Source organism: Homalodisca vitripennis, chromosome 1 (genome assembly GCF_021130785.1).
Source record: "Homalodisca vitripennis isolate AUS2020 chromosome 1, UT_GWSS_2.1, whole genome shotgun sequence".
NCBI lineage: Eukaryota > Metazoa > Arthropoda > Insecta > Hemiptera > Cicadellidae > Homalodisca > Homalodisca vitripennis.
This window is the reverse complement of record NC_060207.1, coordinates 79,351,927-79,369,450: the sequence shown is the minus strand read 5'-3', so window position 1 is coordinate 79,369,450 and position 17,524 is coordinate 79,351,927. Positions and strand designations below refer to the sequence as shown.

At 33.2% G+C, this 17,524-nt stretch overlaps 1 protein-coding gene across 1 annotated transcript; it reads left to right on the top strand.

Moving 5' to 3' along the window:
* Positions 1-923: 923 nt before the first annotated feature.
* LOC124365357 (zinc metalloproteinase nas-12-like) lies at positions 924-16,100 on the top strand. Its single transcript, XM_046821336.1, has 6 exons — positions 924-1,103; positions 4,073-4,141; positions 6,624-6,764; positions 7,214-7,408; positions 8,731-8,852; positions 15,834-16,100. Exons 1-6 carry the CDS (start codon positions 1,037-1,039, stop codon positions 16,008-16,010), a joined length of 771 nt encoding a protein of 256 aa, XP_046677292.1. The 5' UTR covers positions 924-1,036; the 3' UTR covers positions 16,011-16,100.
* Positions 16,101-17,524: the final 1,424 nt, after the last annotated feature.

Here is a 17,524-nt window from a genome sequence, read left to right as displayed (position 1 = left end):
AGATGTCTAAAATAAAAATTCTACTGAAATCTTGTGTAAAATGTTCTTTCAGAATTATGCAACTGGGTGATCCAACAATCGTTGCTGGCAGTTAAGAGTCCTAGTGATACTTAATAACAAATTGGCTTGGAGGAATATAGACAGCACACACGAGCAAGTGGCTGCAATTCAAGTTAATCTTGACGTTGATGGCTTCTAATTAAAAACAAGGAAAACTTATCATAGGCACATTACACTTATTTTAGGTCGCCACGAACTACCTATCTTTCTTCTGACTGAACCGGAAGGGTTATTTAAGATTCATAATAGGCTGACCTGCAGAACTGTATACACACGTCACAATTTAGTATTAGATTTCCGTACATCTTTGTAGAAAATGACACTTGATAAAATAATACTATTACGTCTATTTATCTTCTAAATCTAATAAAAACTCTCTTCTCAACACAAACAAAACAATGTAGACACCTCTTCAGGATCATGTTTGATATAATTTCCAACGTTATTTGGAACACACACACACACACACACACACACACACACACACACACACACACACACACACACACACACACGTTATTTATACACTAATCTACATATATTTTTTTTATAACGGAACAAAATAGTTAGGTTCATAAGTTTTTAACTAAGTTTGTGTATCACACTAACATTTTGCTATGCCAATAATAAAACATAGCGTACCGCCTTAGCTATATTTAATTGGTACAGGTAGAACAATAACATGTTTTAACATCCATATAATATAGACGCTATTCAAAAAAGATTTCAATCTTTTTTGATAACAAACATCATACACAATTAGTTAATAATATGCACCATTACCAATACATTAACATAGCCTCATTACATTTTAAGTGACAGATTTGCTGCTATAATATAAAGTTGATTATGCGATCTATCTAAGTTACAAGTGGAGTACAAATAATAAAACGTAAAGGTATGTTTTATTATAAGTACAAATAATAAAACGTAAATGTATGTTTTATTATTTGTACTCCAATAAGGATTGTAAAGCATGGTCTCCTACGTTTACATTGTTCTAGGAATTCTCATGTTTAAAAACTTTATTCATTCTTCCAAAGGTATGAGGATTATTCTAATTTATTTATATTATTTTTATTCAGATAATTAAGTCTGAAGTATGACATATATTCAAATGGAAAATGCATCACCCAATTTTGGTATGTTAGATTACTAATAAAAAAAAACGCCTCGACGTCTAGTAACTTCTAATCTAAACGGTTCCAAAAATCACTACTTAACATTTGTTTATTAATTAAAATATATTTATAAATTAAAGCATTAAAGCCATATTTACCCTTATAATAATTGGCCAAGATATTTTTGTTTCTTATGATATAGTGTAAAAACTACGCTATAATAATATAAAATTAATATTTTTGTCTCAGATATAAATTTCACTATCAAGCTAAAACTAGCTGTGATCTAGCACTCATATAACTATTGACTAATTTTATAACCTATATTGTAGATTAAGAATCAATCATATTACTAACTTTGCAAAAACCGAAGTTACAATAAATGCAAGATAGCGTACCGGTTCTGGCCACGACACAAGAAGTGGTGTTCACGAATCTGTTTAAGGACAAGAACAGTAGCACCGATCATTAGCTACTACGAGACTTCAAGGGGGGAAAGGTGGTACATTCGTTTTAGATTGTAGTGTAAGAATTTTTAATGACATTTAACCAAACTCCACGAGTAATGTCACACTTCAAAATATAATTAATATTTAATGTCAAGTTCCCAAATGCTCCAAAATACTGTCAGGGACTGTGATTTCAGCAACATTACACAAGATTTTGAGAAGTTTAAATGTTACAATTCATTCAGTTAGATTGTTAAATTTGGTTTTAGATAAGGGTTTCTGGCTGGCGTGCTTATGGATTAACGTTGACGTGTGTTTGTAAGTTAGTCTGCATATAGAAAAACACAACTTGGCACATTATTATTCCCCAAGGACTACTGATATTGCATGTATTCAAAGAAATGTTTCTTGACATTTCTACTCTTAAAGATTTCAAATGTCTAAGACTATCGATGCAATGCAGTCAGGTTTCAAGGTCCAGGATTTATTACCACTGTCATGAATGATGCTTGGGGAAATCTCTCCATCGAGGTGAGGATGTTTTAGGTTATCCCTAATTTGGAGGCCGAGTAATTGGTCTTGTCGCGTAGCTACGTAGTACAATATATACAGATAAACCGGTTTAATATTTATTGTTACTAATCTATAACGTTCCTAGGGGTGCCCCATCTTACACCGTTTTGTGCGCACATCACATGGATGCAACCTAATCAAGTATCACAAGATCACATGATACTTTTTCAGAATAATTAATACTGCGAGCTCTGTCTATTCCCGATTCTGAATGTAGTAGAGCAAACTTGGGTATAACATTCGTTTATCTCCATTATCATAGATGGATCAAGATACAGGAGCAGATGGTCTGGTTAATATTGTAATGCATTGGGAGTATAATTTAATTTGTGTGTAACTGAAACGATGTTCCCTTTAAAGTGAATATTCTACTGAAGAAATGATTCCATGAATTAAATATGATCAATTTCAGATGTAATAATCGAGACAAAACATACCGTCAATATTATAAATATAAATATTTAAATCAAATCAATCCTGTGCACAGTAAAATAACTATACAGTTTGCTTCGATAAGAATGTCCAATTTCTTATCGTACATAGTTCAAGGTAACTTTATAACGTATGACACTAATAAACTAAATTGAACTGTATATTATAACTAGTTGCTGATGTCTGTACCTCAATACTTACGATATAATACATCACTAACGAACTAGATTGAGCTGTACGTTATTAAAACCAATTGTCAATGTTTACAACTCTTGACTTATGGCGTATTACACGGCTAACGAACGTAATTGTGTGGTGGGTTATAACCAATGGCCGATAAAAAACTTCTCAAGAAGTACGTCATAGCGGTATAATTACATATTGTAGGATTGAGTGACTTCTTGATTTGGTTCATGGTTTCAAGAGTTTAACCTATATCACTATTTATATTTGGCTACATAGCCCAGATTTCCGGATATGTTTTAAATTCCTGCTTTTTTATTTAGACTCACTTTGACTTACAAGTTTGTTTCTTATTTTTCCTCTTTCTTATAATGTATGGACAAAATTCATACCATATGTACGAGATGTGGACCTATAAAATATCTGCCATATCAACAAGTTTATAAATTACACATTATTAATAAACCTAATAATATTTACCGATTCAATGAATGTTATATTTCTTTTTGAAACGAGCCCTAAGAACTGTTTTATGTTATTTTGCCATGAGTAATTAATATGTTTCCTACGTTCATATAAAGTATATGTACACAAAGTTTGTTAATTTCCAAAATTTAATACAGGGTGTCAAATTGTGTTTATATTAAAATGTCTTCCTTTTATTCATTTATTTTGTAACACAGAAATGTTTCAATTGTTAATGTTTTACTCCTACTGTGATTTAGTACTTTGTTTAGTATTAATTTTAATCTGTAGCATTATACTATGAGGGACTAATATTACTATAATATATCTCAATATGCAATTTTTGACGATGGAAACATGACTTTCCAGACATATGTCATCGTTCAGGGGTACAAGAAAGATAAAACAAGTTGCCTGTACTCCGTATTCCGGTTTCAATAATTAGTGTTTTGTTTTATTAGTGTGCATGGAGTTTACCCCAAAGAGTTTGTTGTGATTCCTGACTTATGCTCTGGTTTGATTTGTTTAGTTTAAGCTATGTTGTAGGTACCTGTTGGTTAGTTATCTACCTGAGTAAGATATCAGATTGCACATCTCAAAGTGTAGACTTATTTAATCACTAAACAATGACAAATGTTTCCTTTGCAATCTTTCCATCGCCAAAAAAAAAACTTTAAAAGTTCCTAACTATAATATTAGGCATGGTAAATGTTGTAAAAATGGTTTGCTCCATGAATTAATACTATATTATTAGAACATCCATATTTAATAATAGAATATTTGTTTTAGGATTGTTTAGAAACTTCACCGATATATGGCTTACTAATCACATATTTTACAACGTGGCCCCAGAATTGCGTGAGTAATAAGAATAATGAAATACATTTTAACATTGAACTGTTAATGCATTATGTATAGTGTATTGATGTATTTACTATAATTACAATATATAATATATTGATTATATTAGTTATTTTTCTCGTTCTTACTCTAATGAAGGTTGTTGTCTATATTCTAATTCTTAGAGCTATATTCATAAAAATAAAACATGTATGGCAAACGCACTGTATGTCCACGTCGTAAAAACTGCAAATTTTCCTGACTGAATTATTTTTCTATTACAAATTGATTTGCAATAAAAGTTATCTCCTGACATTATAGGACTCATATATTCTGGTACTTGTGTTATATGTACGGTATGCCGGTATTTTCGAGTAACAGATTTCGCTGAGGTTGCATGAAAAATTTCAGATCTAAAACTCATTTAGTTCTCGAGATATCCTGCGGGTAGATAAACGTTAGACATATACAATCATACAGAAAATAAATTAACAAAACATTGAGTGATAGGCTTTAATGACGTTCAGTCATGGATGGAGATGCACAATCATTGTGCTTTCTTCTTTATGTGGATAGGAAGTTTCATCCACAGTTTAATGTCTGTGAATGAATTGTTTTTGAATTGCTACATTATACATTTACATATTTGTTCATTAAGCTAAGTCTTTTAAAATCTTAACATTGACTTTTCCTCCATTGAGTTATATTTTGATAAGATTTACTAAATCTCATCCAATAAAAGTTCAATTTTTAATAAATTTTCATTGTACATTTTGTATTACAGACAATATTTTGCTGTTTAATATAATTTACGTTTATTGTAATATATCTTTCATTCATTAAATCCCTATGAGCAAGAACATAAATATTGGAATCTTAACTAATTATTACGTAATACACTATAAGAAAGAAATGTTATTTAATCACCATATCAGTTATAGTAATAACTATATGGCTAGACAGTGAGAATTATTTCCTCAAATTAAACTTGGAATAATCTATTCCTTAGAACTCAGTCTTTAAATTGTAATTGGTAAAAATTCCAGTTATCTTTATAGAATATATTTTTGAATAAAAATATATATTATTTAAGAAGTTTTAAAAGCATCCAGCTTTATATTTTTTTCTGATATACCTTTTAGCTGTCTGCATAACTGCTTTACTTTGAAAACATAGGCAATATAAAAAAAATACTAATATTATTGTTTAAATAGCCATGTCAATAGAGTAATCCTATGCCCCAGCAGACTAAAAACCTTGTCAACCAAGAAGTTGCCATAACCCAGGTTTTGGAAATGCTTCCTATGAGGGACTAGAAAAATGTCGTTTCCGTCTGCCTTTTTGTCTATTAGCACACACCATTTGGAAAATAGACTGGCCTATAAGACATGAAAGTTTGCATAAGGCTTCATCCCTATATAGGGAACACTGAGTTGGAAAGTGGAAAGTCATTGTTAATAGTGTTGTTTCAGTGACCTTTATGTGTTGTGCCCTTCCTAGCTCACATTTATTTTGAACACTGTTATGAAACCTAATTTAATAAAGAAATGAATGTTTAATGTGGCAAGATATTTCAAGATAGATTTCATCTGGACTTAAATATTACATGATAGTAATTCCATACACAAAAAGAATGAGCTTTAAAATGGTGTAGGTGGAACCAAGTGATTAGGTTGAGCGACATTGAAGCCTGTCACTCAAGTAACAAGCGGAGGTTTTTACCGACACCTGTTGTGGCGTACTCATACCGTGTTTAATTGGGTATGAGGCACATATCCTTCAGAACAAAAAACCTGGTCTTATGTTTGCCGTGATAGCAACAAATTCATCGTGGATTCTCATTGTTGTACAGCCAAGGAGATAGATATCCAGGATACCTCAAATTTCTACAAAATAAACCTGGATGTCGGTTAAAACCTGTTATTGCGAACTTTAACCTTTAAGCTCTCAGAATCCATATCCCATCCTAAAAGAAGGTAGGTACCTGAAATACTAATTGGGTTAACAATAAGGATGATCTTGGACACTCTCACTAGATTTCTAGACGGCTGAATAATAAAATTATGGGGTGGTAATCATGGTAAAGTTGCAGTAAGTGAAGTCCTTTGAAGGCATCGTTGGAAACTACAGAATAGAGATTCAAGATTAACTTTGAGGCTAGATATATATATATATATATATATATATATATATATATATATATATATATATATATAATTATTTTTGTGTTTCTATAAATTCTTTTGACGAAGCTTCTGTAGGCTAGATGAGCCAGATAGAATTTACATGAGTTGGTGTACATTTAGACATCAGCGGTCAAATTTACAAGTGCCAAATATTTCAGAAGTACAGATCTTTTGCACTACCTCAGATATCGTTTTTGATATTTTGACACTTGAGGAAAAATGTCTAGTTTACTAAATCTAGTTATAATTGTGAAATGATAGTTATAATTCCAGTTGTTTATCAGTATTATTAACTATTAATGAAATGTTTTCAGCACCACACATGGTAAAAGCAGTAAAGTACAGCATAGAATACTTAAACCAGCAAACATGTATCCAATGGCTCCAGCGAGATCCTGTAGACACAAGTGTAACAGAATTCGTAAGCTTCCAATACTTTTACCATGAAGATCCAGGTAACTTCCTTTGTCCTGCTAAGAAATTACTATTCAACTTAATATTATTTACATAAATTTACCTCCTGATTATTTTATTTTTATGAGTGTAATTTTTTCTATTAGAATATTAAATATATACTAAATAAAAGTGTGACCTTAATTACAAGGTAACATACATTATATTTATATTACGTGAGATAGTTAACTCTTGATTCAATAATCGATAATTATGGTAATTTTGTAATTTTTTGCCATTTTGCTAATAAATGTTTTTTACTTACGCATATGAGAATCATATTTGCATTCAAGATCAGTTAATAATGAATGACCCACGTTCTTCAAGTGGTTCGTACAGTAACGAAAGTAGGGTAGCAAGAATTAATTGCTAAAAAAGTGTTAACTGTCTGAGAGGAGCCTTTAGTTAACAAACACAACCACTCACTAACTTCTAAAATTTCTGTCCTTAGTGGATGAAGGTTGTGAATCTAGCGTCGGCTGGAAGAGACGTGGTCAACAGGTGATTCTCCTAGGACCAAAATGTATGAATGACACAGTTAATGGTCAAAGGACTTCGGTTTTACACGAAATGATGCACACTATGGGGCTGAATCACGAGCACCAGCGGTACGATCGTGACTGCTACATCGAGGTCCACAAAGTTTGTAGGTTGATACTTAACCGTAGTACCTATATATCGAAACCGGACATGAGTGTTACAAATTTTACTCCTCAATACACAAGTGTAGACTAATTCATTCATAGAAACGATGAATGAAGTAAATGCCAAAATAAGTGAGTAACTATTCAAATCCTTTGAGTAACAAAATGTATGTCAGCAAACGTGATTGTCACATTATTATTTTACTAAAACTTTTTAAGTGGGCTTAGTAAGTTTTAACTTACCAGAATCATAAAATAAAGAAAAATGGTGATAAGGTTAACAGTAGGACAGGAGATGAATAGAGAAGGGGCGCTGGTTTCACTAATACTGATGCCTTTTAACCACGAGACGGATATACGAACTAATGACTCCATACAGCTTCAAAATCTGATCTGGAGTCGTAATAATCATACGAGTAACACTAAGCTACCGATAATTTAGACTATTATATGATAAAAAGTATGTTCGCCAATGGCGCAGTCTGCCGGTTACGACAGGTTATGCCGGGCACGATAACTGAGTCGAGCAACTTCCAAAGTGGATTCTGCTTGGTCATGTAACCGTCCTGCCTGCCCAGATTTGGATGTTTGGATGTCACCTTCAAGCTGTTAGTGTACAGGTTTAAGTGTAAGAGAAAGCTTGAAAGCCTTAAATTAATCGGATAAAATAAGTCACACATTGTATTTAGGGTTACAAATTTCTATGCCAAATATCGTAGATGAATTAGACGAGAATGTCCTTAGATATACTGTACACACCCTTTACACTTATTTTCTTTAGTAATTGTCTAATTTTGTGTCAAAAGAATCAACAAAGGAACTTTTTCTATCATTTAAGCTATACATCATCATATATATATATATATATATATATATATATATATATATATATATATATATATATATATATATATATATATATATATGTATGTATATCATCAATGATATTCATATTTTGTTCCCTTTTTTAGATAAAAATTGGGTTTACAGCGACCCTTACTAATGACGGACAATGTCTCTTATCCCACTGGTAACTGAGAATTATATAAGGCCATGCTTACTACTAGTAATTTTTAAAGAACGCACTAAGCATATATCTCTCAGTTCACGAGTTTTTCTTCATGTTAAGAAGACATACGTTAGACAATATCACTTTAAATGGTCTGCACGAATATTTGTTAGTTAATATAGAAATACTTTAGTTCGATATTTCCTAAGCACACTTTGTTTGATTAAATTCAGGTAATGTATTTATTATTATTATGTTGTGTTATTATTCATAAAAGCCATAATTATTCATATTTAATACATATTACTGTTCTAGTTGTAAGTAAATTCCCAAACGACTTGGGAATAAAACCGTGGCCAGAATACTGGACAGACTGGCCCTACGATTTCCACAGTATCTTACATTACCAAGGTGGTTACTTCTATCCGTATGATGAGGTACGTATACATTACGTTCACAGTTTTCTAATAACGAATAATTCTTACTAGTAGTAAGCAGTTATTCCACTAAGGATCTATACCTCTTACATTCTTCCAACTCCCAAATACCTGCGTATTTTAAATGTTTCAGATACAATTGTGTCTTATTGCTTAAATCGTAGAGGTAACATCAGCTGTAGTCAAGAAGTAACATTTCATTCTTTACATTTTTTGAAGAATTCTGAGGTCAAGAACCTTACAATAAGTAAAAGGAATAGTTGACTGCAAAAGTGCAGTTTTTACTTCAAGATCTGCTGAATTTAGACTCATACACTTTTAAATCATGCCGCTTATGTCTGTCTGTCTGTCCCTGCGTCCGTCTGTCTCTGCATCTGTTTGTTCCTACGTCCGTCTATCTATCTCTACGTCCGTCCGTCTGTCCATCAGTTTGTCCCTACATCCGTCCGTCTGTCCATCTGTTTGTCCTTACGTCCGTCTGTCTGTCCATCTGTTTGTCCTTACGTCCGTCTGTCTGTCCAACTGTTTGTCCTTACGTCCGTCTGTCTATCCATCTGTTTCTCCCTACTTCCGTCTGTCTGTCCATCTGTTTGTCCTTACGTCCGTCTGTCTATCCATCTGTTTGTCCCTACGTCCGTCCGTCTGTCCATCTGTTTGTCCTTACGTCCGTCTGTCTATCCATCTGTTTGTCCCTACGTCCGTCTGTCTGTCCATCTGTTTGTCCCTACGTCCGTCCGTCTGTCCATCTGTTTGTCCTTACGTCCGTCTGTCTATCCATCTGTTTGTCCCTACGTCCGTCCGTCTGTCCATCTGTTTGTCCTTACGTCCGTCTGTCTATCCATCTGTTTGTCCCTACGTCCGTCTGTCTGTCCATCTGTTTGTCCTTACGTCCGTCTGTCTGTCCATTTGTTTGTCCCTACGTCCCTCTGTCTGTCCATCTGTTTGTCCTTACGTCCGTCTGTCTGTCCATCTGTTTGTCCTTACGTCCGTCTGTCTATCCATCTGTTTGTCCCTACTTCCGTCTGTCTGTCCATCTGTTTGTCCCTACGTCCGTCTGTCTGTCCATCTGTTTGTCCTTACGTCCGTCTGTCTGTCCATTTGTTTGTCCCTACGTCCCTCTGTCTGTCCATCTGTTTGTCCCTACGTCCTTCTGTCTGTCCATCAGTTTGTCCCTACGTCCTTCTGTCTGTCCATCTGTTTGTCCCTACGTCCGTCCGTCTGTCCATCTGTTTGTCCTTACGTCCGTCCGTCTGTCCATCTGTTTGTCCTTACGTCCGTCCGTCTGTCCATCTGTTTGTCCTTACGGCCCTCTGTCTGTCCATCAGTTTGTCCCTACGTCCGTCTATATGTCCGTCTATTTGCCTTTAGAGAACTCTAATAAAAACCTTCTGCGTACGTCGCTTATGTTACAAGGGAAAAATGATTCTGGTGTTAAAAAGACAACGGGCTATAAAGTTTATAGTAGAGGAAAGTCCAGAGCACGGGAAAAAACTTACAAACAATACAGTAAAGGTTTCGGTAAAGATGTGTCGGATCCTTGGTAACTCCGTTTTATTGGTTAACCTAAAAGTTTCAACTACCTTTCTTTACTACATTATATCTTTAAGCAGCTATAGAACACAATTCTTGGATGATCTAGAGTCTCGGGTTAGAAACTCAAACAAAAGTTTCAATATGTTTTATTCCTTCTAGTGTTTAATTTTGAATGGATCAGAAGATCAAGTTTGTTTTTGCTTATCAATCACGAGATTTATATCTGCGTTATCCTTTTTAAGTCTGCTACATCGAATTTTATCTCATTATCAAAGGATGCAATTGTGACAAAAGATATCGGTGTGATAAACGCTGTAAAACTATTTATAATAGGCTAACGATCGACGGTGGAGTGTGAACAATTTTTGATACATTCTGTTAGATTAAAATAAAACTTTAAGACTTCTAACCAAAGGATAATTATTTAAGGAAATATTCAATCCACGTAAAAGTACGCTTTTGGCCCGAGATCTTACAAATCTTCTCCCTATCTAAAGGAAGAACAAAAATATAAACTAGTTGTATTGTTCATAAAACAATCTGCAGTAGTCATATTCTATATAAGCAAAAACAAAACCAAAATATAAACTCTGGAACAATACTTGCAATTTTAAGAATAAATAAAGAAGAATAAATTTATTTTCTCAGGATAACATAAATACATACAGTAGTTACAGAGCGTGAAAAAAAAAAAAACAAAAACAAAACAAAAACTCTCCCAGGTCTGACCTTAATGAAGAAAAAAAATATCAAATTATACAAACTAAAAAAAACCTTTGTCCAAATTGTTAAGTCTTAACTACTATGTACATTTACAGCAACTACAATATGAATGTTAATTAAAGTATACATCAGATAAAAGGCTAACAAAATACACAACTAGAGGAAGAAAAAAACTAATAACATTTTTAATATGTACATATAAAACAATATTTTAAATCCTGAGAAAATTTAGGGCCTCCAAGGCAAGCCTGTTTAGAGGACACCGTGTAATTATTATGATTAAAAACTAAAAAAAATAAAAAGTTCAGACAGTTAAATTTAAAAAGAAAAAAGTCCCTATAAGCTATTTTATTGAAATTTTTGTAATCATGTGTAAGATAATACATGCTACTGGAATCTATTTCAGGGTAAATTTTGTGGACCATGCTTGGAAAATTAATGAAAATTTAACTCATTTATTCCTGAACCTCAATTAAAACCTCAATGTCGCAGAAAGAAAACAACCATTGTTTTAATGTCTTCAAAAAACAGAATTTTGACTTTTTAAATTTTATTTCATTAGGAATTTTGTTAAATTATTCTTGGGGCTAAAAAAAAAGTAAGTTTTAGTAAAAAATGTTTTTTGTGGTTTAGGTGTTCTAAAGTTATTTTGCATTGCGAAGTTTAAACCTATACTTCATTAATGTCAAACATCCGGTAGGTTTCCACTCTTATCGTAGAACAACTTTAAAGTTTTGTACACAAAACATAAATCTTAGAGGTAAATATTAAGGCTGACAAATAGAGGGAATGAGGTTTCAGTTTTAGGTTTGTTTACTATAATTCTAATAAAATGTTTTTGAAGTTTCAAAATAGGCTGTAGACTTTGTCTTGTAAGTGCCTCCCCAACACGAAATACCATAGTCTAACCGACTGTTTACCAATGAAAAATAAAAAAAGACGTAATACTCTTTGTCACAAAAATTCCTCAGAAAATAAAAAACTCGTAAATAATTTTTTAATTTAGATTTCAATACTAATATGTGGTTATTCCAGTTTAATTCTCTGTCTAACACTACGCCTAGATATTTAACTTCACTTGCTTCTGCAACCGGTTTACAAGATAAATTGCAATAGAATTATTGCAAAGACAATTAAAACATTTATAAATAATTGCACCGGCGTCAAAAGGCACTTGACCTCTTAAACTAAAATTAATATAACTTGTCTTCTCAGGGCTAAGAAACCATTCTGTTTTTACAAAACCACCACTTTAGCGCTTTGAGATCAACATTCATAGCAAGCTCTATATCACCCCAGCTGGAGCTGGAATAACACAAAGCAGTGTCGTCAGCAAAACAAGTTATACTACCCTGAAGACTTAGCATTACAAAGATCATTGATGTAAATTAAGAAAAGAGTAGGGCCTAAAACTGATTCCTTGAGGTACACCACACTTAATTTCACCCATTGCACTGAAAAACTCCTCATTAATTTTTACACACTGTCTTCTAGATTTTAAATAATCTTTGAAACCAATTTAAAACAACTCCCCTTATCCCACAGTCAAACATTTTTCCCAATAATATTCCGTGATCAACAGTGTCAAAGGCTTTTTTTATGTCCAAAAACAGCCCACTAACATGTTTGTTTTGGTCAAGTCCCTCAGATATCAATCCAATGAAATTTAAAAGTGTAGTTTCGGTGCTCAAGCCCCTCTCTGAACCCATACTGATTGCGACTAAAAAAACTCCGTCAAAGTGAGGAAATTAATCAATTTTCGCTTCATAATTTTCTCTAAGACCTTAGATATGGTAGAAACCAAAGAGATAGGGCGGAAGTTGCTACAAATTGTTGAGGGGGCCTTTCTTGTGAATCGGAATAACAACTGCTGACTTCAATTTTTCCGGAAAAACTCCTGTTTGAAAACTTAAATTTACTAAAAATAAAAGAACATAACAAAATTTTAGGAAATGTGTGTTTAATTAAAGTTGAACTAATTCCGTCTAATCCGGGAGACTTGCCATTCTTTAATGAGTTGAACAGCGTCTTGCAGGTCCTGTAAGAGTACAGGTTCCAGAAACATAGAACGCATTTCGTAATTCTTAGGGAATGACCCGGCATAAGGCAAAAAATTCACAATTTCTTCAATACTGTCGGCTAAGCTATCAACAACCGTTAGGAAATAGTTGTTGAATTTATCAGCTATTATTTTAGGATCTCTAGTAATTTCATTTTGTCCCATTTCCAATGAATAATCCATTTGTTTACTTTTTTGACCAGTTATTTCATTTAAAATATTCCAAGTTTGTTTTGGGTTACCTTTGCTTTTTTTTTCAAACAGATTTTTATAATAAGCATTTTTTAGATCTTTTATGTCTTTGTTCAGTTTATTTCGAAAAGCGAATGAAAAAAAATATTAAACCTGTCACCTTGTTGGTTTCTGTGCTTTTTAAATCTCTTAAACAGTTTATTTCTAAATATGATTACGCTTACAGATTCCATCGTTGATCCAAGGTTTCAACTTAACACATTTATTTCTTAGTTCAATTTCAGCTTTACTTGCACTAATCGCAACTTTGCAACAAATCATAAAACTTATCAAAAGCATCAGACGCGTTTTCCGTTCCATACACTTGTGCCCAGTCAGTTTTGGTCGAGAACATCGTTAAGATATTTATAGTTGATGCGGTATTGTTTACTTGTGCTATCAGCTGTTTCGAGGACCGGAGTGAGGAGGGGCGCCCCCCTCAACCCACCCCCACACGGCTGTCAGCGAGTGGTCGGTTATGTGAGCATGCTCTACCGCAGCACTGATCATTGTCTTGTCTTTGCAGGCAAGTTTAACATAAACATGATCAATGCATGTCTCAGAACGCTCTGCAATTCTTGTAGGCTCATTGATCATCGACTCAAATCCATGACTAGCCATCAACATTTCGTAATCGTCTACTGCACTACTATTGATTAGTAAATTAATGTTCATGTCACCAATTATACAAGCACTTCTTTTAATTTTAGTTCATTTTTCTAAAAATGTTTGTAGCTCAGATAAAAAACGCAGGAAATAGAATAATGTTGCAACCTGTATATAGCCATAAAAAAAAACCATTCATATGAATCAATTTTAACGGGAGAACGATAAAACATCTGCTGTTTGAAAATAATTAGTAGTTGAAAATAAAATTTACACTTTTAACAAACGAGTCATGAACATAGACAGCGACTCCACCAGCTCTATTTTATTATTACATTTTAAAAATAGTGTATAGCCATTAATTTGGTACAGATTCGCTTCCGAATCTTTAATCCATATCTCGGAAAGGAATATAAAAATCGGGTCGTCTTTTATAAGAAGATAGGTGTACTAGCAGGCTATCAAAGTTATGCCTCATGCTGCGAATATTTTGATGAATAACCATAAAAGTTCTATCGAAACAATTTATCTCTTCAAAACTAGTATCATTAATTAAGTTCAATTTTTTTTTATTATTAATACAATTTTGGACTGCCTTTAGAGAAAAATTAAACTAAAATATTACAATACATGTCACAAAAAAATTTCATAATTAATTTCATCAATTACACAGCAAATTAAAGTTATGGAATCAATAATTAAATACATACTTACAATACAAGAATAGTACTAAAAGCCTTTCAAGGTCAGCCTGGTTACATACTTGTATGACAGGTGCATTGTCCTCTTTTCTTAGGAAAACTTTTTCCTCCCCGGTGCCACACATACTTGTACCCTTTGTCCTTTTTCGCCTGACGAGCGAGCGCATACAACCTCCTCCTTGAAGGTGTCAGTGACTCGTTGAGGTAGATTGTGGAGTCCATAGCCATTCCAAGATGCCGCGTTGAGAGATCCCTCTTCTGATTGCTTCCTCTTCTGGAGTTCCTCCTTGTCAAGCCGACGGACAAACTTCACAATGATGCCACGGGGTCCTCTGCGAGCCGCATCATTCTTCTTCCCCAGGACGGTGACAAGCGTCGATCATCGTGGCGTTGATGTCCATGTTAAAACCGCTTTCCCAACTTTAACCACGATGTCAACCACGTCGTCGACAGTCTCTGTAGGTCCTCAGGGATGCCCTGGATCTCGATGCAGTTCCTCCTGGAGTACATCTCTTGTTCCTCTACGCGGGTCTCCAAAGCAGCAATCTCATTCCTCAACGCTTTATTCTCCGCCTCCAACTTCTCCATCCCTTCCCTATACTTCTTCATTTCATCCACCTGGCTCCTCAAAATAGCAGCAGTTTCAGGTAATTATATCTCAGGTAACAATAAAAACTATCACGGTGAGAGAAACATGTACGTTGTTAACTGACTTATGGTTGAGGGAGGGTTAAAATCCTCGCTTTTTGTAACAGCAGACGTTAATACATAAAACATGTAGATATTGTCATTAGAAGATTTGCATAAAAAGCCAAAGTATGGCTAGTTATTTTTACATATATATATATATATATATATATATATATATATATATATATATATATATCTCCCTTCATTTAAAATACACATAATCACAAATATAAATATAATGCATCCTGTATACACGGATGTGCATTACTGAAAACTACAGTTTTTAACAAAACATCTCTACAAGGAAAATTATATATTTTAAAAAATCTAATTTTTAAAGATACCTAAATACAGTGTGAAGCTTAGCAACTTAGTTATAGCATATTTTCTTTTTACTATACATTTTTACTTAATTATATTGTTTTTATTGTTGTTAAGACTATTAAGAAAATGGGAAGAACAGACGGAACGCTTTCAAAGTACGACATCGAACGGTTGGAATATCTCTACTGTGGGAAGCCTAGCTTTTGCAGTCAACCGGGTAATCAGAACAAATGCGCCCAGTTAAGAGCAGAAAAGAAAAGGAATCCTAAATGTCCAAGCAATCTTCCTTGAGTGAAATATAGGTTTTACTTGTACTTTTATTGTACGTGGAACATTGTCTTTATACGTGGAAATAAAAATTTATGTTTAAATGGTTTAAAATAACAAGTTTCATTGCAACCTAAACTTAGGCCGTTTTGTTCTTTTCAGTATTACACCTATTTGCTAAAGTGTACTTTTGTGTCAATATTTACGTTTCCTACACATTTCAAAACTAACAGGGGTTTTCTGTTTCCATGTAACAGTAAATTACCAAAAGAATATTTATCATGTAAATTCCTCATTGCTAAGTTGCTGCGTCATAGAGCGATATTCATCAAACATAAGAATAATCAAAACATATATATGACTTTAAACATCTATTGCACGCAACATGAACACTTCCACATATAACAAATTTGACTTATACGAGCTACTTTAATTTAGTTAATTTATGTATTTTGTTAAAAGCTAGTTGATTAAATTTCGAAACACATAGGACATAATGTTTCTCTTAATATAAGTAAAATTTTACAAATTACTACTGCTCAGAAAGAAAAACTGCTTTTAATATATTTATGGTGCATGATAATTTCAAGTACAAAATGTAAAAGTGACTGATTGAGTATAACATAGTAAAAAAGGTATAAATGGTAACGTATTCTAATATTTTAATTTATGTTTATCTTATTTATTATGTTTTAAAACTCTTGAGGATAAAGTTACTATGTTAATATTGTCCCAACTTTTATTAATTCTAAATTAAATACTTACCAAAATCATGATAAAGACTGCTCGCCATCCACTCCATTAGATATTAAATTCGTTACAAAATCTTAACCCGATTACTAAGTGCTTATAAGTATTTTATCAGAAAAGACTTATAAGGTTTTCTTTGCACCTAAATAAAAACCGAACGTGTTCAATCGAGGCGTATTCTCAAAAGTATTTACGATTGTCTATATTTGAAACCTCGTTTTTATACGCATTTTTCAGGGGAATCACTTCAATTGCTACATAAAGGTTAGCAAGAAAGAATTGCTGAGATAAAAGATAAAGATCACTTTGAAGATCTCTTTGGAGTGGTTTGAACATTCAGTGGAGAGTCTGAAGGAAGAGAGCAAATCTAGAAGATTACTTGCTTTGGGGGGAAAAACGTTATAAATGATATTCTCCTGGAGATGTAGTGGTTACAAGCTTCATTTATTGGATAGTTATAACAATTATGAAGTTAAGGCCTGCCTCTAAAGTTCAATGTTAAAACAGTAAGATCGTACTGTCATCCACGGTCATTTGGTGAGGATTTTAATCAACTCGGTGCTCAGGCCTCTCGGCTGTGTAGATGTTCACATTAGAAAGCAAAATATAACAGGGTTTATTTATCAGTCCACAACTCATTTATAATTAGGATGGGATGAATAGATATTGTTTCTAGTATTCTTTCCCTCTTTTGTTAATTATTTTTTCAATTTATGTTACAAACAGAGCATATTTCGAGAGTGTTAATCCAGCCATTTCTTTAGAAGGCAAAATCCATAAAAAGGCAT

What these genes read in the sequence shown, in the direction of transcription:
- LOC124365357 (XM_046821336.1), top strand. Translation starts at nt 1,037, where the DNA reads ATGGTCTCCTACGTTTACATTGTTCTAGGAATTCTCATGTTTAAAAAC. An exon ending in CTTTATTCATTCTTCCAAAG is followed by an intron (nt 1,104 to 4,072) that starts GTATGAGGATTA and finishes TATTTGTTTTAG; the next exon opens with GATTGTTTAGAAACTTCACC. An exon ending in CAACGTGGCCCCAGAATTGC is followed by an intron (nt 4,142 to 6,623) that starts GTGAGTAATAAG and finishes AAATGTTTTCAG; the next exon opens with CACCACACATGGTAAAAGCA.